At 33.8% G+C, this 20570-nt stretch overlaps 1 protein-coding gene across 2 annotated transcripts in view; it reads right to left on the reverse strand.

The window, feature by feature from the left end:
- Positions 1 to 19223: 19223 nt before the first annotated feature.
- LOC142351890 (uncharacterized) overlaps positions 19224 to 20570 on the reverse strand; it is a 33642-nt gene continuing 32295 nt past the window's right edge. For both annotated transcript variants that reach the window (XM_075404141.1, XM_075404143.1), the window contains exon 3: positions 19224 to 19984. In XM_075404141.1, coding sequence (XP_075260256.1) covers positions 19241 to 19984 — 744 coding nt within the window. In that variant the 3' untranslated portion in view covers positions 19224 to 19240. The remainder of the gene's footprint in view (positions 19985 to 20570) is intronic.

The following is a 20570-nucleotide window of genomic DNA, read 5'->3' on the forward strand; positions in this document are numbered from 1 at the left end:
TGGGTTTTTCAAATGTACTGAAAACTGTACTGAGATGTTGCGCCAATACACACACGTTTGTGCTAGAGAATTGCCTTAACGGTTTAATGGTACAATTATCGTTCATTTTTCGTGGCTGATGAGTTTGTCTCAAGTTTTTATTTGAGTTTGATATACATAATTGATATACTCTAAAATCATTGATGCGAAAGTTTGCCAGTTTTCACTTGTCTCTTATTTTATACAAATGCTGGGTTTTCACGCTTGAGGAGAATAACAAAATGTCTGCACGCACTACTCCCGAGAGTCGTCCTCCAGATTCTGACTTTGATCCTGACTTTGATACAAAGGATCCTTTGGGTCTCAGTCGGTGATCTCTGATTTTTAAATCAGTGAATCACAAGAATAGGTTTGATTTACAGGTAGCCTAACCAATCAGAAGGTCCAATGTGCTTTTACAGTTGTTCTTTGAACATTAACTTTTCTTTTCTATAAGGAATAAAATTGCTTCAATTCTTTTTCTTTCGTGTGCGCTTGATGTAGTCTTTTGCCAATCGTATCTGAATGTTTCTTATAGTTGGTGAGTTAGATTTTGCAGTCTATACCATCGAGGTTTCCTTAGACGGATTCCTATTGCTCTGTTTTGTGTTTTTTGCATGATAGGGATAACCTTTTGCAATTGGTTGAGCCAGCAAGCGTTTGCATATAGAAATAAATGCCGGATCCAGGACTGGTACAGCAGAAGCAAATTTTTCATATTTTTTTTAACTGAAGATATTCTGATCAACTGGAGACCACCATAAACACCAACTTATCAAAAAAAAATTCCCAGACTCAAGTGCTTACGATATGGCCTCTGATACGACTCAAGTACGCTCGATTCCGCCTCTGATCAGATCTTTCAGTCCGAAGTGACCTTTGATCAGACCTTCCAGACCGAATTGACCTCTAATCAGACATAAATCAGACCCTTGCCCAGACTATTTTTCAATGGAAATGCTGTCCAGACACTATAATTTTGGTCTGGGAACACACGGGTGTCGGTTCAAGTGGGTCTGATCATAGCTCAATTTGGGTCTGGACCTCCAACTGGGACGTCTTAATATTACGAAAATCAACTTCTGGCTAAGTAGGAGCTTCTGGCATTTTAACTTCTGGCACTGCAGACATTCTGCATTTTAAAATGTGCACGTGAGTGTTTTAAGTTTCAATAAAAAATTATTTTTGACCCGAATTAAGAGAACGTTTGTTCCTCCCGAGGTCTGCGGAATGGAAAAGGCGATCATCTCCTTACGCAAACCAGCGATCAATCATGCCATTTCAATTCAGTATTTTTATTCTTTTACTATGGCTATTCTGATAATGTCGATTTTTTATATGTCAATTGTTAGAAGCAGAGTAAACTAGCATCCGTAGAAATTCCCATCAAGGATTTTTTTTCAAATGATAAGTTTTGTTCATGACCAAGCGTTTCTGAATTGACTGACGCCTCCAATTTTGTGCTCAACTTTATTTTTACAATGAAAAATACACGATTAACACAGAAAACACTGGAGAACAATGAAGAACTAACCAACCATGAGCAGTAGCAAAAAGACAGTTCTAACAACACAGACAAAGAAGTGGGAGGAAAACAAACAATTTTGAGCAAAGAGAAGAAAAATTAACAAAAAATAATAAGGCATATATAAAAACCCGGGCTGACTAAAAGGTTTTAATCATATGACTTTCATATTGACAATTGACTTCATAAAACAAAGAAGTTTTAAAAGATTGATCAAACTATAACTTTGCCATAAATGAAAGTTCTTTGACTAAAACATTTCCATAAATGGAAGTTTTAAGACTACAACTTTTCCATAATATGGAAGTTCTATGGTTTGTACTTCTCCATAACAACAGAAGGGAGGCATTTAAAGAGTCTTGGTTTTTTCTTGAGTCCTCATGAGCTTCTTAAACTATAAGGGAAAACAGCTTTGACTGTTTTTCTTGCAGAATAAGCAAATATGGAGGCTCTTTTTTTCCAAGACATGATATATATATATAGCTAAAATCTAAAATCCCGAATAGGCCAGGAATATTATAGCACATCACAGAAACAAAGAAACAAAGCACAATTAAAATACAGCACATGGGAGAAGGTCCCTTAAAGGGCACAAACGGATGGACATTTAACAAAAAATCGATTTAAAAAAAATTTTGCCCCCCAAAGTTTAACTAAGACGCCAAACAAAAAAACCTGGTGCCTTACAATCTTTATGAATTGAAGGCACTACCAAAACAGCATGAGTCACCTTGCGCAGCAAATTGACATAGAAGCTCCTATTATATTTCTCAAATACGACTGACTTTTTGAGAAACATTTGACGAAATCGAAAAACTTGACGTTATATATCACTTATGGGAAAATTGCTCAAATCACGGCCGAAGTAAGCCTAGCGCACGCTTGTTATAACACTTTGAGCAGCCTAGATCCAGAAGTAAAGAAATGATACTCATTTTTATATTAAAAAAAAATAAATAAATTTGCGTTTCCGATCATTAAAGAGTTTTTGGAGCTCAAAATTTGACAACGTATCGACTACTCTTTTCCTATACAAGCTAGGTCCAAAACTCATTCTTCCTCAAACTCTTTTCCAACGTCGAGACTCCTCCTTAGACCCTCAATATAAACGAAGTCCTTGACTAGGTTGAAAAACAATTAATGTTGAAACACTAAATAGAGCGTTTTTGAGCTCGAAAATTGACAACTTATCAACTACTTTTTTCGTAGACCAGCTAGCTAAAAAAATCAGTTTTACTCATTACTTAGACTCTAATCCAATGTTGACACTCCCCAAATTAGGCCCTCAAATTCTTTGAATAAGTCCTTGACCAGGTTGAAAAACAATTTATGTTGAAACACTATATAGAGTTTTTAGAGCTCAAATTTTGAGAACGTATCGACTACTTTTTTCGTGGACCTGCTAGGTCATAAATTCATTCTTTCCCGACTCTATTCCAACGTTGACAGTCCTCCTTAGACCCTCAAATTAAATGAATAAGTCCTTGACTAGGTTGAAAAACAATTCATGTTGAAACACTATTTAGAGAGTTTTTGAGATCGAAAATTGACAACGTATCAACTACTTTTTTGTAGACCAGCTAAGTGAAAAAATAAATTTTCCTCAGACTTTATTCCAATGTTGACATTCTTCCTGAGGCCCTCAAGTTATTTGAATAAGTCCTTGACTGGGTTGAAAAACAATTTATGTTGAAACACTATATAGAGCTTCTAGAGCTCAAAATTTGAAAACCTATCGGCTACTGTTTTGTAAACCAGCTAGGTCAAAAACTCCTTTCCTTTCAGATTTTATTGTAATATTAACAATTTCCCTTAGAACCTTAAATTATTTGAATAAGTTCTTGACTAGGTTGAAAGCAAATTAAGTTTAAACAATATACAGGGAGTTTTTTGAGCTCGAAAATTGACAACGTATCAACTACTTTTTTTCGTAGACCGGCTAGATCAACAACTCATTAGTATTCAGATTGTATTGTAAAGTTAACATTCTCCCTTAGAACCTCAAATTATTTGACCAGGTTGAAAAACAATTTATATTTAAACAATATGTTTTTGAGCTCGAAATTCGACAACGTATCGACTACTCTTTTCGTAGACCGGGTAGATCAAAAACACATTTTCCATTAGACTCTATTTAAATGTTGATACTCCTCCTTAGAACATCAAATTATTTGAATAAGTCCTTGACTAGTTTGAAAAACAATTTATTTTGAAACAATTCATAGAGTTTTTGAGCTCGAAAATTGACAACTTATCGACTGCTTTTGTCATGTAACTTTTTTCGAGCCGTGACACTGGTTGTACAAGGACAGTGATTGCAAAAGAAAACTGAAACACTAAGTGACCCATGGAGTATTTTCAGCAATTTGACCATAAGTGACGAAACGAAACAGTTACGTCCTTACTAAGATTTAAAATTGGGAGGTCGATAACAAAAAAACTTAATTCATCTGAGGTTTCTACACCCAATGAAAAATAACGAAGTCATAGTAACTTCATCCAAACACTATTGGTAGTTGGGGTCATCATTGGTTGCGACAAATTAGGACGAATGTTTGTTTCAGCGAATTGTTTTCGCAATTTTTGAACATAAATCCTAATTTGTTGTCACAAAAAAAAGTAGTTAATACGGCTGTTGTGAAGTTCATCGGACACATTGGTATATTTCATTGTTAACTGAATCACTTTAAACACAATTAAGGCGGCAAAAAATGTCGCCAACTGGACTGTTGAACCCAAAACAGCCACATTGTCAAATCTAAGAAGTCAATTTGCGTAATTTATCGGGACTATATGCATTTTTTCAAATCCTGGGTGCCTGTAATGGTCCAAACTAAAATTTAACAGTAGGCTAGGCTGGGAGAGCACATTGATATGTTCTGAAATTTTTTTTGTAGGAATTGGACTTGTCAATTCCTGTTAACAAACTATTTAACAACACGGTACAGAACCTGCAAGCCGGTAACGCATGAGCCAAAATGACCCTGAATGAGCTCTCAATAGTTCTAAAGTAATCTATTATTATTTTATTGGGCATCAGCAACACTTTAGGACAATTGGATACTCATAAAATAAGTCGGGTACCGACTTGCTTAACTTTTCACCTTATCGGTCGGATTTGGAATCCAAAGACGCATCACCATTGTTACCCGATCTAATAAATATTAATCTGAGGGGGTTTAGACTGGTTGAACCTACAAACTACTATCCTATAGGACAGGATTTACCAATGTAAACTTCAAAAATTTTCTACGAAAACTTCTCACACCGCCTGTCCCAAAGTGTTCCCTTTTTGAAAACGGGTTCAAGCCGTGTTTTTGGGCAGGGGTCATATTCAAAATCTTTCAAAAGTGCCCAAAAAAGGCTCAAGAAACCCAGTTTTAGTTCTAGTTGGATATTTTTGAGAAATTAGAACAATATCTGTTGTAAGAAAATTCGATTCCGAACAACACTGTTACGATATGTGGGCCATTTTTTGACTGAGACCAGGGGTGCATTTTTTTCTGACGTCAAGATATCTTATTCAAAATTAGAGGATACACCAAAACTTAAAGTAGTGCACTGAATATCATAAAGATGTTTCTAATTTGAAGCCATAAAAATCAATTTTTCTGGTTTCCGGCCAACTGTCGCCTTTACACACCTTAACATATCAATATAAGTGTGTAAGGCAAATCAACAAAAAACTACCCTTTATTCTATTATTACAGGGGTTGCAATGGTGAATGCAGACGTTGCTCTAGTGTTTCTGGCTATCCATAAAACTATTCAATCGCGCGTTTTTGAAAGTCCGTCTCCGAGATATGGCTGTTATGCATTTATGCATATAAGAGGCTCTAAAACTTGACATCCAAAAACACATAGTAGAAAGGTTTAACACAAAACAAACTGTTTACTGCAGGTCGTGGGAACACAGTGGGAAACGACAGAAGAAAACCCAGTCCATTTTCATCAGGTGGTCATGGAGAACGAGTGCTCTATTCCAACGGTGCCAAGGGGATAGTTTCCGTTTAAAAACGCTTCATATCCAAACTCAGGTGGTAAGAATCTTCTAACTAGGAGTCTGCTGAGGAGTTCAAGTGTAGTTTTCATACCTACTATGACATCCTATGTTTTTTTCAGAATGGATAGGAAAAAATCCGTTTTTGACCTAAAAAATGGGTGCCAAATCGCCGCTAAACGGTGCTTTTAGGTCGGTTCTTTTGTTGTTTTGGCTTCACATACAGGAGAATAGAGTATATGAGCCATTTTTCGATTTTTTGCTCATTTTGGAGCATTATGTCAAATTTGGTTATTTTGACAACGTGATATCTAAAAAAAACAATGCCAGTGTTGATTTCTCCACGCATAAATGTTCAATCATGTTTGCTAGGTCATATTTCATGTTGCCAGTTGTACATATTTTGTTTAGAAATGTTTAAAATAACATTTCTTAAGCAAAATTTTTTAGTTTTCTCACATTTATTCTCTTTGGTGTCTTTTCAGGGACCAAGGTGGCAAAAATTTACTTTTTTCTGCAGATCTGCAGCCAACTAATATTCAACTTCTATTGAGAGATATATTTTGAGCCGATCTTAACTTACAGGAACATTGTTTAAAAACTTAAACACGAAAAACAACCGCTTTGGTCAATTTTAGAGTAAAAACTAAGAAAATGAGACCTCGGCATCAACTAAAATTGTGTTTAGTGCTTTTCACTCAAAATTTTCAGCATTAAGTCCGACTCGTTACGCGACAATACTAATAATTCAAAGATTTACGACAATAAGAGACGGTAAAATGATAATTTTTTGTTTATTTTTGACTCTGATTCTTGCGACAAAAGTTATTGCGAAAGATGCAATTTCTGATCTGCTGAAACTTTGTTTTCCTACAAGATGATGATTACTTTTACCGCATTTTTTATTACAATCAAACAATAGAAATAACAGGAAGACATCGTTGAAAAATTATCCATTGGAAATTATATTTTACATTCCTGCTTTCTTAAAGTTTTCAACACAAAATTTTGCAAGGAGCGAAATCAATTTTAGGGGATGTTGTAGCAGACATTCCAGCAAAAAAAGAAGTTGAATGAAAAAAAAACTAATTCAATTGCAATATACAATCTTCTTTAAGGGGAAAAACATTTAATGTGTTGGTATGTAATTAATTTCCGTTAACAGCCATTTGTTAGAAAGATATATTTCTTATCTTTTTTTCGTTTAAGATTTGTACCTTCTTATTTTGAAAAAAAGCGTGCAACAAGTAGTAACGAAATTAAACATAACAAATATAGTCTTAAATTAAAGAGTTTGATGTGAATTTGGTTGCTTTCAATCCATAGAAAAATTAATCGAAATTGACCTTCTTTAAGAACTGAAAGCATTCGGCCTTTCTTATTTTTGAATTGGACTTTTATGTTAAATTTTGAAACTTTAGATTAATTTTTTCTATTTGTTCGCTCTGAACAGTATCGTAACTCCCCGAAATATTTGTCTTCAGCGCTCCAAATTTTTTTTCGCCATCAAAATTTCACTCAATAAAAAACAACTCAAACATAGAAATAAAGTTCATAGAAGTATTTCTATTTTCTATAGATATTTTCCATTGGCTACCCGGTTTTTTCTGTCGTAGAATATCAACTGTCTTGTAATTATTTTTCTGTCGGAAAATCTCAATTATTATGTAATTAGTGGTCTGGAGATTTAAAAAAACAAAAATCTTTTTTTGAAAATCATATAGAATTGGATGGGTGTTTGCTTTGAATCTGTGTTCTCTTTCCCCTTTACAGAACTCTGACACCATGTACGCCAACCAAATCTGTTAAAAGAGGTTTTCTGTTCAAATTGATATAGATTGGTGTTCTGGAAAAGTGTTTCAGTGTGTTAAAAGAACTAGTCTTGTGTTCTGATTGCTTCAATATACCTTTTTGCTATTTTTTCAGTTTCTGGTTTCACTAATACCAATTTTTTTGCAGTTTTTTGTTCTTTTTGGATTTTAAATGACTTCTAAGGCCAAAAAATCAATTTCCCGATGAATTTTCTTTAAAAACTCTTCATTTGTTTAATGACGTGATGCTTGTAGTTTCTTCTAGTCGTCGAAAAACAGTCAAAGAATTAAATTTTTTCAGGTAGTCTCTTTTTGAAATTTTAAATTCTCGAAGTACGTAGATAAAGCGTCGTAGTTGTTGCCAAAAATTGATAACATTATCTGGATAAACACCAAAAGCCAAAACATTGAGATAGGTTGTTATATGTTATGATGAACTTCTTTTACTTGATTTTACTTGATATCAGCTGAAGATTTTACTTAATATCAGCTGAAAAAAAACAGTGCGCTTCAAAAACGTCTCATTTACTGATAAAAACTCAATGGCAAGAGCAGCTGGTCTTTTAAAAAAATTGCTAGTTTAACCGAAATCTTGGGTGTCCGAATTTTTTCGTGCTATAGGCTGGTTGTAAACTCCTGGACATTAACTTAAGAGGAAGACCACAATTAAAGCATTTTGGTTTTGGATGGGGCCAAAAATTTTCCTATATGAACATTTTTTGAAAGACAACACGTTGACATAAAGTTTTTCAGTTCTTGATGAGGTAAAACTTTCATTGATACCAGCTAAAAAACACAAGATGCGCTTAATTTTTTTTCTTTAATTAAAAAAGTTCAACGGCAATCGCAATAGATCTTTTTAGGAAAGAAATGACCTCATTAACCGAAGTCGTGGTGTCCGATTTACCCCATTCTTTAGTTTTGTGGGAGAAACCTGATTCCATGTTCTATCGATTTTTCCATTTCCTAGATTTCTTTCGCGCTCTTCATTAGTTCATTACTCTTGGACGTGAAGTTGAAATGAAGACCGTAGATGAAGCGTTTTAGATGCTGCAAAAAAACATTGCTAAAACATTTAGATAGTGTGGTTCAATTCTTGATGAAGATAAACTTTGCTTGATATCAGCTGAAAAGCACAATATGTGCTTCAAAGAAGTTTGATTCCTCAAAACAACTCATTGACAATATTAATTGGTCCTTTCTAGAAAGAATTAGCTACATTAACCAAAGATGTGGGTGTCCGATTTACCCCTAATTTTTCGGGAGAAAAACTGAAATGGCGTTCCATTAAATTTTTATTTTGCCATACTTTTTGTGCTATACGCTAGTTTTACACCCGTGCACATGAACTTGAGACAACTTGAGAGGCCAACATGAGAGGCGAACCACAGACAAAAACGTTTTATATTGTGCCAAATATTGATAATATGAGAAGGATTAACATCGAAAGACAAAACAGTGATATATTCCTCTGAGTTGTTCATAAGGAAAGTGTTTGTTTAATATCAGTTCAAAAACACAAGATATGCTTCAAAAGTGGTCTGTTTTCTCACGCAAAAAATTAAATGCCAAGAAAGAATTTTTCTTAAGGAAGAAGTTAGATTTTTTACGGAAAACATTGAACAAAAACTGTTCTATTAAGTTTCATGACTACAAATTTTTCTTTGTTGTTTGCTAATTGTTGTTTTCTCACACTTATCCTCTTTGGTGTCATCCCAAGGTGGCAAAAATTTACTTTCTTCTACAGAACTACAGCAAACTTATATTCAATTTCTATTGAGAGATATATTTTGAGCAGATCTTAACTTTCAGGAACATTGTTTAACAACTTAAACACAAAAAACAAAAGCTATGGTCAAATTGTAGAGTAAAAACTAAGAAAATGAGACCTCGGCATCAACTAATATTGTGTTTAGTGTTTTTCACTCAAAATTTTTAGCATTAAGTCCGACTCGTTAAGCGACAATACTAATATTTCAAAGATTTACGACAATAAAAGACGGTAAAATGATAATTTTTTGTTAATTTTTGACTCTGATTCTTGCAATAAAAGATGATTCTTTCCTACAAGATGATAATTGCTTTTACCGCATTTTTTATTACAATCAAACAATAGAAATAACAGGAAGACATCGTTGCAAAAATTATCCATTGGAAATTATATTTTACATTCCTGCTTTCTAAAAGTTTTTTACACTAAATTTTGCAAGGAGCGAAATCATTTTTAGGGGATGTTGTAGGGGACATTCCAGCAAAACAAGAAGTTGAAGGAATTATACGAATTCGCTTGCAATATAGAATCTTTTTTAAGGGGAAAACATTTAATGTGTTGGTATGTAATTAATTTCCGTTAACAGCCATTTGTTAGAAAGATATTTTTCTTATCTTTTTTTCGTTTAAGATTTGTACCTTCTTATTTTGAAAAAAAGCATGCAACATGTAGTAACGAAATTAAACATAGCAAATATAGTCCTAAATTAAAGAGTTTGATGTGAATTTGGTTGCTTTCAATCCATAGAAAAATTAGTCGAAATTGACCTTCTTTAAGAACTGAAAGCATTCGGCCTTTCTTACTTTTGAATTGGACTTTTATGTTAAATTTTTAACCTTTAGATTAATTTTTTCTATTTGTTCGCTCTGAAAACCATCTTAACTGCCCGAAATATTTGTCTTCAGCGCTTCAAATTTTTTTTCGCCATCAAAATTTCACTCAATAAAAAACAACTCAAACATAGAAATAAAGTTCATAGAAGTATTTCTATTTTCTATAGATATTTTCCTTTGGCTACCCGGTTTTTTCTGTCGTAGAAAATCAACTGTCTTGTAATTATTTTTCTGTCGGATAATCTCAATTATTATGTAATTAGTGGTCTGGAGATTTAAAAAAACAAAATTCTTTTTTTGAACATCATATAGAATTGGATGGGTGTTTGCTTTGAATCTGTGTTCTATTTCCCCTTTACAGAAAACTCTGACAACATGTACGCCAACCAAATCTGTTAAAAGAGGTTTTCTGTTTAAATTGATATAGATTGGTGTTCTGGAAAAGTGTTTCAGTGTGTTAAAACAACTAGTCTTGTGTTTTGATTGCTTCAATATACCTTTTTGCTATTTTTTCAGTTTCTGGTTTTATTAATACCACTTTTCTTGCAGTTTTTTGTTCTTTTTGGATTTTATATGACTTCTAAGGCCAAAAAAATCAATTTCCCGATGAATTTTCTTTAAAAACTCTTCATTTGTTTAATCATGTGATGCTTGTAGTTTCTTCTAGTCGTCGAAAAACAGTCAAAGAATTAAATTTTTTCAGGTAGTCTCTTTTTGAAATTTTAAATCGTCGAAGTAGGTAGATAAAGCGTCGTAGTTGTTGCCAAAAATTGATAACATTATCTGGATAAACACCAAAAGCCAAAACATTGAGATAGGTTGTTATATGTTATGATGAACTTCTTTTACTTGATTTTACTTGATATCAGCTGAAGATTTTACTTAATATCAGCTGAAAAAAAACAGTGTGCTTCAAAAACGTCTCATTTACTGATAAAAACTCAATGGCAAGAGCAGCTGGTCTTTTAAAAAAATTGCTAGTTTAACCGAAATCTTGGGTGTCCGAATTTTTTCGTGCTATAGGCTGGTTGTAAACTCCTGGACATTAACTTAAGAGGAAGACCACAATTAAAGCATTTTGGTTTTGGATGGGGCCAAAAATTTTCCTATATGAACATTTTTTGAAAGACAACACGTTGACATAAAGTTTTTCAGTTCTTGATGAGGTAAAACTTTCATTGATACCAGCTAAAAAACACAAGATGCGCTTAATTTTTTTTCTTTAATTAAAAAAGTTCAACGGCAATCGCAATAGATCTTTTTAGGAAAGAAATGACCTCATTAACCGAAGTCGTGGTGTCCGATTTACCCCATTCTTTAATTTTGTGCGAGAAATCTGATTCCATGTTCTATCAGTTTTTCCATTTCCTAGATTTCTTTCGCGCTCTTTGCCAGTTCAACACTCTTGGACGTGAACGTGAAATGAAGTTTGATTCCTCAAAACAACTCATTGACAATAGCAATTGGTCCTTTCAATAAAAAATTAGCTACATTAAGCAAAGATGTGGGTGTCCGATTTACCCCTAAATTTTTTGGGGGGAAAACTGAAACAGCGTTCCATTAAACTTCTAATTTCCCTTACTTTTTGTGCTATACGCTAGTTTTACACCCGTACACATGAACTTGAGACAACATGAGAGGCCAACATGAGAGGCGAACCACAGATAAAACGTTTTATATGGTGCCAAATATTGATAATATGAGAAGGACTAACATCGAAAGACAAAACAGTGGTATATTGCTCTGAGTTCTTCATAAGGAGAGTGTTTGTTTAATATCAGTTCAAAAACACAAGATATGCTTCAAAAGTGGTCTGTTTTCTCACGAAAAAATTGAATGCCAAGAAAAAATTTTTTCTTAAGAAAGAAGTTAGGTCTTTTTCGGAAAACATTGAACAAAAACTGTTCTATTAAGTTTCATGACCACAAATTTTTCATTGCTGTTTGCTAATTGCGATCCCACTTGATGCGACAGTTTTGCATTGAATATTTTGGAGCATGCAATGGGTTTATCCTTGGCAAAATATTCTTTAATTTTTTCAAATTTTTTACTTTTTCTTTGAATTTTTATGGATACAACTTTGCCATAATTCTCTGTTCGCTTAAAACTCAATCTTTCAAATTTTTAGTTTAGTTTTTTGAACCATATTTTTCCCTCCTCTTCATGATATATTTAAAATTTGAATAAAAATTTAATTTCAAAGAACTCCCATATATGAAAGTTCTATGATTACAACTTTACATAGACACCATAATAAGAAGGTGTAATTTTATAACTTTTATAATTATAATTACGGTCAACCCGGGAACGTATATAACATTTATTAATTTTTCGACAGTTTAGCTTTTTTTTTTAAATTTTTAAGTAGTTGTATCCTGCTCATAATTTTTACATTGTACCTTTGCCGTTAATTGTTTGCACACTTGGAATGTTTGAACATTCATAGCTTCCTGCCGTGTGCGGAGTTATATGTTTCGTTTCTTGGAGTGAGGATCAGCAAATCTGAGAAATTCTGAACCGCTGACTTTGGTAGTCAATTCTGGTCAATCGGCATCTTCCACGTTGAGAGTTATGAATGGTATAAGTAGAATTCCCATTATATGTAGATAATTTAAATTACATGTATATTATATGTAGAGTTTCCTATGTTTATCTTTATGAAGAGTTAACTCATCTCCAAAAACATTAGAGGTCACAGCAAATTGTTTTCATTATTAGTCGTTTTGAAAAAACTTGCTTGGTTAATCACTTCATAGTTCATTAACTTCATAATCAATCAAAGGAATCTGAAAATAAATTTCGCACAAATCATTTCAGTTAATTTTTTGCATCATCTCCAACAGGTCGTGGGGAATTATTGAAAAAGCACAGCTGAGAACAGGCTACTTTTAATATATTGCAGACTGAAAGCCTAATGCTGCTCCGCTGCGCTTACGCAGAAACACATTTATTTATTTATTTTTTTTCAGTGTTGCGCAATTAGAGAGGAGAACTTGTTCAACCATTAGTTCGGTTTTAACCCAGTGAGAAGGGAGTAAACGCAATTGCTGAAGACCTGATGGAGGTGATGCAAAAATTACCCGAAATGATTTGTACGAAATTCACTTTCCAGATTCCTTTGATTGATTATGAAGTTAATGAACTATGAAGTGATTAACCAAGCAAGTTTTTTCAAAACGACTAATAATGAAAACAATTTGCTGTGACCTCTAATGTTTTTGGAGATGAGTTAACTCTTCATAAAGATAAACATAGGAAAATCTGTAATTTAAATTATCTACATATAATGGGATTTCTACTTATACCATTCATAACTCTCATCGTGGAAGATGCCGATTGATCGGAATTGACTACCAAAGACAGCGGCTCAGAATTTCTCAGATTTGCTGATCCTCAATCCAAGAAATGAAACATATAACTCCGCACACTCTATTATGGAGTTCAGTAACCAAGCCAAAACTCTTACAGACATAAATTTGGTCGACGCTAATATTCCACCCCAGTCATAGCTTTTTGAAGCAGACGGTATCTTTTTGCCAAGGCAGACGGTATCTTTTTTAGGTTCATCACCTCTTTGGGATACGTTGTTAGTAAGCCAACAACAGCTACCTCTTCTAAAAATCTCTTTTTCACTTTTTTATTTCACTTTTTTTCGTTTGATCTTATTGCCTTTGTTCAGATAACTGGCTGCCTACCAGTCATTATTATTTTGTTCTGCTTTTGTTTCTGCAACAAAGTTTTTTCCATTATGAACGTTGAAATTATCTACATTTGAACTGGAAATTTTTTTATAAAGCGGAAGGTATTTTTCCATTAGAAATTGCCGTTTGATTTTTGAATTTGCTTCTGGATGCCACTCAACCCTTTTTCACCTGAAAAACTATGTAAGTCAAACCGTATATTGCTGAAGCTCTGCGTTCCTGTAATGTTAAAAAATCTGCTAGAGGTTCCAGGGATTAATGACAACAAGGTATTTCTCTTATTTAAAAAATTCCTCTTCGATTGAACAATTTTGGTTCAGACCAAAAAGTCATTCATGAGGTCAGACGTTTAATGCACTGCTCATAAAATCAATTTTAATTGCTATTTTTCAATTTTCAACTGTTTCATACTGCACTCACCGCCAATAAAGCTACCCAAATCTTTTTTACTGTCTTTATCTAAATGTCAACCCGTTTAAAACAGAGCGTGGCTTCCTTGACATATTCTTGATTAACTATTAAAAAACTTTCTATTGGTTTGGGATAAAAATATTTTTGCTGACTTGTTTCCATTATGTTTTTTCAGCCAGTCGTCCAGACTTCTGAAGTTGGGAAAAGCTTATAGAAACTTTGCGCGTGTTTCTCTGAATCACCTGGTCTTTTCATTAGTGGCTTCAGAATAACTTCGTAAAACGGAAACGACAAATCATCACATTGTGTGGTACACTGTTGACTGTATACCGCATCGTTTTTACTAAAGTCCAGCTGCAATTTTTTTTATTGATAGCTGTTGTACAGAAATGTAGGAGCCCCTGACCAGTGTTTTCTTTTATTGAAGAGGGCAGGGTTTCTGTGGAATGATCTAAAGGCGTTGTTGTACAAGCAGCTCGGAGCTTTCTTTTGACGTTTTTTCGTATAACTGTCTCAGTTCACGGTTTGAACTCTCTATTTCACAGAGAACACCTCAACATGTCCCTTCGTTCTAATTAATTCACCAAAGTCGTACCAAAGTAATAGGCATCATACAGTTTCTTTTATCCCAATTGGTATAACCTATGGCTATTGGTCAATGGTAATGAGTCTACAAGATCCAATTGCCTCAGGATCTCATCATCTTACAAAGTCTGAACAGTAAAATAAAATAACAGTAATAATCTTTACATTTAGAACTTAGTCTCTAAACTTTGAAACTACCCGGGTTGACCGAACTTACTGACCATAAAACGGACCATATATGGTCCATAAAAGTTCATAAAAATTCCGTTCTATGAACTTGTTATGATTTGTAAATTTCCATAATAGTCCGTTTTAAGGATGGTGAGTTTATATAACCATTATCATGGCCGCAGTTTATATTTGATATGTTGCAATTACGGCCCATTTTATGGTTGATTAAGGTACCATCATGTCCCGTTTTATCCCAAATCAAACCATAGAACCAATCAATTGAATTCGAGCTTCCGAGCAATTGTCTTGTTCGTTTTGCAATGATTGAATTGGACATTTTTAATGTGCCCATAACAGATGGATCAAAGCCATTTAAGGTATTTTGAGGATGAGTTGAGAGTTCTGGACTCTTCTCTTGTAAATACCTGATTGAAAGAGATCTGTAATCCGGCGATCTGATAGAAATCGATGTGAATTTCCAATTTTTCTTCTTTCGACTATCTTGATGGTAAACCTTGAGACCTGATAAACGTTGAAAGGGTTTTTATTTACATTTTAAAACAAAATTAGTACAATCAATCTATGAAAAGTTGTGCAAAAGGAATTGCCATGGTCGTTATTTGGTTTGTCCAATTGAATCTGGCGTTTGTTGTTGCGTAGTTACAATTGTGATGACTGTGGTTTGCCAGCAAAGTGTTGCTCAATTTGTTCATTTAGCACTTGACAACATCGTCTCAAGTCAAATGGAGGACTTTCGAAGAAAAAGTTTATGAACAAAAATTTATTTGTTTGACTGGAAACACTTTAGATAGAATAAAATGTCAAATACAAAGCAAGCAGAAATTCGTCACCGAAATAGAAACTGTAAAATTTGAAGAAATTTTATTAACAATGGCAATTTTTTCTTCAAGCTTTAGATGTTGGAGGAGGATTTTTCAAAAAAAAACTTTTTGATTTTTAATTTCACGAAATTCAAGTTCATGAAATTTTCTCTACAAAATCTCGCTGACCAGGAATTATCTTATCAAGCAATAGAACATCAGATGGAAAGGTTCCAAATGATAACAGATCTTGACGTCAATATCTCCCAAAACTTTTCTTGGGACTTTCACATTGACGTTATTTTTACGAAATGTCTCCAGAAGCTAGCTCACATTCGACAGGTTTCACCTGATGAAAATTAAGTGAATGTTAAGTGTCTTCTGGTTAAAAGGTTTGTACTTTCAGTTCTCTGCTATAGATCAACTTTTTTGTTCCCCTGTACATTAGAGTACAGCGTTTGGAGCAAATTCGAAGATGTGTTAAGTAAATCCGCAGAAAATGGAATCTCTCCGATTCGGACTATGTCTTAATTCTGATTAACCAAAGTCTTTTACCAATTGGGAACAAGCTAGTCCCCTCATATTTCCCTTTGGGAACAAAATACTTGTTGGAAGACTATTTTGAATCCACTTGATTTCTGGGAGATCATAACACAAGACTGTAATACAAGTGGCAAAGTCTTGATTTATGATAGAGAGATCAGACAAAAACAATGCGAAGAATTTGTATTTGTGAATTATAACAATGCGGTTTTATTCGCCTATAATCTTTCCTGGCATACACCTTTAATGAATCCAAAACATTCCAGAAAGAAATGAAGAATTTCTTTGAGGCAGAAGCAATGTCTAAACTCAGACACTGCTGCTATCCTTCCGGGAGGGATCCATCAGAAAACATTAATCAAAATTGAACCTCCACTAAGTGGTGCGCAACCAAGATGGTGAAACCATGTTTGTTTTGAATTCGTTTTTTATCATTATTATATTACGAGTTTTCTTAGGTTTTTTAAACTTTATAACATAGCTCAGTTTTTGACGTTTACATGTCGCCTTGAATTTGTGTATCGTCTTCGAATCTATTTTAGTGCAAAATCTATTTGTATTATTGATTTTTCTCTCAATTCAATGATCTTTTTGTAATGTATCAGACATTCTGGATGATGAACACACACAAAAGTGATGCTCATAAACTTTTCGATTGATACCTCAATTTGTGTTCAAAAGTAACTTGATTGAAGACCCATAATCATTTCAATTACTTTTAATTGCTACAAAGATTTGTTTTCGGTAGATTGTTTGTAGAATTTTGAGTCCTGCCTGTGTTTCTTGTCAATTTTTCTTCTTAAAACGGAATCTCCGCTAATTGGAGTTACCACCGATTTCCAATGAAACTTACGGTTTGCCAATTTGGTTTATTTTAGTTGCAATTCTAGTGTTTGATAATGATTTTTTTGAAAAAAAAATTCCTAGAAGTGAGCTTTTGATCCTTTCCTTTTTTAAATCTCTTTTCCTATCACTTTATTTTTTTCTCACTTTTACAGAAGAAGGTATTCATTCAAGTTGTTTTTACTTAATGGCTTTTGACAGTGATACTTCGAGTTTTCATTAAAAAATTATGATGTATCGAAATTTGACCATTTTTTAATTTCCTTTTTGTTTTCTTGTAAAAAAACAACATTGATGGTTACTATTGGCTTGGAAAACAAAACAATTGAACACTTTTGAAGATTGAAGTCAGCAGCTTATAGTTTCAAGGGTTTTGATTCAAGTTTTGATTCATAGTTTCAAGTTTTGATTTTTGGTGATCACTGCTGTATTTTGTACTGCTATGAATAATCTGGATGATGACAGATCTCAGTGAGTTCGTCTGAGGCATAAAATAGTCTACTAAAAAATGTCAATGGAAAAATATTGATTTCCTTTGCATTGAATTTCAGTTTTTTCTTAAAAAAAACGAGTTTTCAAAATTTGCGCTTTTATTATTTATTTGTGGGTTATTACCTAATATCATTAAGTACCGTTTCCACATATTTTGGTGAGACCTAAAACTATCTTTTTCTTTTTACACTTTTATTTATTCTTTTATCTGATGCTATATAGACTTTAGTCCGGTTTTATCTGATGCAATTTTGACTCTGTAGTTATGTTTCCGTAAGAATAGATTTCAATCTTTGATCGTAATTAACGTTTGTTTTTGTTAAAAGATTTTGTTGTTTATTTTGTTTTCTATTCTCATCAGTTGCAGGTCTCATGGGATGTCCATGGTGGCAATATTTTTTTTCACTAATTATTGGTCCCATTGGCCCCAATGTATTAAGATAAAAATCTATCGGGTGTTTTTTGTTCATGGCTGCTGGTTGTTATAAACTTGATCCCCTTTCATTCTTCTTTATCTTGACTTGCTATCAAGTCGCATTAGGGACAAGTTACGTCTGCTTTGTAAAGAATAACGAATTCATCTGTTAGTTTAGGTTTTATCTAATGCTATTTTGATTTTGTAAGTGATTTTTTCAAAAAAAGATTTTGAGTTTGAGCACAATGTTTATGTTGTTTGATCTCGTAGTTTTATTAATGGAAGGTATCATCGGCTCTCCAGTTTTGCAATATTTAGTCCTTTTTGTTGGTTTGGGTTTTTAATACGATTATTTTAACTCTTTAACCAAAAAGTTCCGAACAGTTTGGGTTTTTGAAAGTTTTCTTTCTGTGCCTCATTTGATAAACAATTAAGTCAGAAAAGGGGATGAGCATGGTCGGAACATTGTGGCAAACGTGCATTACAGAGCCTCCTTGTAGTGATTTTAAGTTTATTTCAGATTTGACTGTCAAAATTGAAACCCGCGATTATTATTAGTCAGTTATACTGATTCAAAAAGAATCTTCAAAACGCTTATGAAAATTTCTTGTCAAAGTATTATTACATTTTATATGCTGGAGCGCTCTGTGACTGTTTCACTCAATCAAAAATGATTAAAATTATGTTATAGTTTCTAAATATCAAAAAGTTTTTTTTCGGAAGATAGGTAAGGGCTCAGAAATAAACAATGAAGTTAAGTTGTCAACACATGTCCTTTTCAGTAGATTAGACGATTTTAAATCCCTGTTAAACATTTGCTTCAAAAATTCGGTTTCATAAACGACTGAAACTTGCACTATTCTAATTAAACTTTAACTGAAATTCTTTAAAGCAAATAAAGATCCTTAAATGAAAGTCAAAATTTATGAAGTTCATTTGGGTCTTTCCCATTATAGCCCTTCCCATGAAATCAGAGCCCCCCCATGATAGTATATTAGTATATTTACCATGATGGAGGGCTACAGGTTATCTGACTACTAAGCTGGTGGGGGGGGGGGCTGGGAACGACCCGCCCGTTCATTCAATGAAGCTCCATGCAACCATTGAATCAGCGTCAAAATAACTCAGAACATGACATTAATAAAACTTACAAACATTTGACTGTTGTACAAATTTAAATCTATAGAGTTCAAAAATTTTCATTCACACTCTTGAGATGTGAAGTTGAAATCAAGAGAGGTCAACTCTCAAGTTGTGTTATGGATATGAAGATCATACATGTCAAGGTTAGTTGTTTGCCTCAAGTCCCTGTTTGATGGGTAGTTACTGTCAAATTTTGCTTCCCCTTTCTTCCGCATTCGGAAGGCGCCAAAATTCCCACAACCTTTTTCTCAACCCAAGGGCTGATGTGACCTTTGTAGGTAAGTATTGCACCCTCTGCAATTCTCTGAAGCTGTTTTTCCACAATATAAACTAGAAACGTACCCATTTCTGAAAACTCTTTCCTCTTAAACATAGCAATATCTCTGGCTTCGAAGAAAGTATTGTTTGTGAAATATTTTCTGATAGCATTGAAATGGGTGCTTTTTTCAGGCATGTTTGTCATTAAGTAGACAACTTCATTTTTTCGAGGAACTCCGAATGATGCTATTTTGTCGGTTAGTTGCTTTTCAGTTAACTTTTCTAACATGCAACCTCTATCAGTGCCGCGTATGTGCATAACTGTCAAATTCCATTGACAAATTGAATTCTGTTTTTTCGACGCAACGTTTAAAAATTCTCGTTTAATCTTCTTAGCTGCAATTCTGAAGAAAGGTGAAAATTGACGAGCGCCCGAAATTAGCTTCACCTTGCTGAAACCTGCCGTTGAGTGGACAGTAGAATTACGTAGTTTGATGCTGTATATTATACCGTGGCAGTTTTTACCAACGCGGCAGATCGAGGGTCCTTTTCCATACTCGACTGTCAAAGTGTTCGAATCAGTTAACATCATTTTTCCTTGACTGTATCGTATTGTTCGTAATCGGCATCTCTTCACCACTTTCTAAAAAAGAAAAAAAACCAAGTGTTCAAAGTACGGTCTGATAAGAGGTCAAAATCGCACTAGAGTCTGATCATAGATCGCACAAAAATCTGGAAAACGGTGTGATCAGAGGGAAAATTGGCACTACTGTCTGATCATAGGTGTCACGTAAGTCTGGACAATGGCCGCACTGAGTTCTGATATCATAGGTGTTTTTGATCAAACTATAGCCATAACGAAATGTCGGAAAAGTCTCATAGTCCAGTTGAAAACTGGATTTTTGAGATTTTCCGGTATGGTTTTATTTCATCTTCCTCCTTTTTCATTCCAGTGGCAAAGTTACATAAAATAACTATAGAAGATAATCGCACGAAGACCAAACTTGAGTGTTCGGCCGCACGAAAGTCGCTCACAGATTTTGTGGATTGAACGAAATTCGCACAAATATTTGCGTCGCCGGAAAGTCGCAATTAATTTTGGAACTTAAAAAAAATTTGAACAATCACAATTGGGTCTGATCAGAGGACAAAGACTGAGAAATGATCTGATCAGAGCGGTCTGGGGTAAGACACCTAAATCAGAATATTTCCTCAACGTTCGAATATAT

Source organism: Convolutriloba macropyga, chromosome 13, assembly GCF_964194025.1.
Source record: "Convolutriloba macropyga chromosome 13, txConMacr16.3, whole genome shotgun sequence".
Lineage (NCBI taxonomy): Eukaryota > Metazoa > Xenacoelomorpha > Acoela > Convolutidae > Convolutriloba > Convolutriloba macropyga.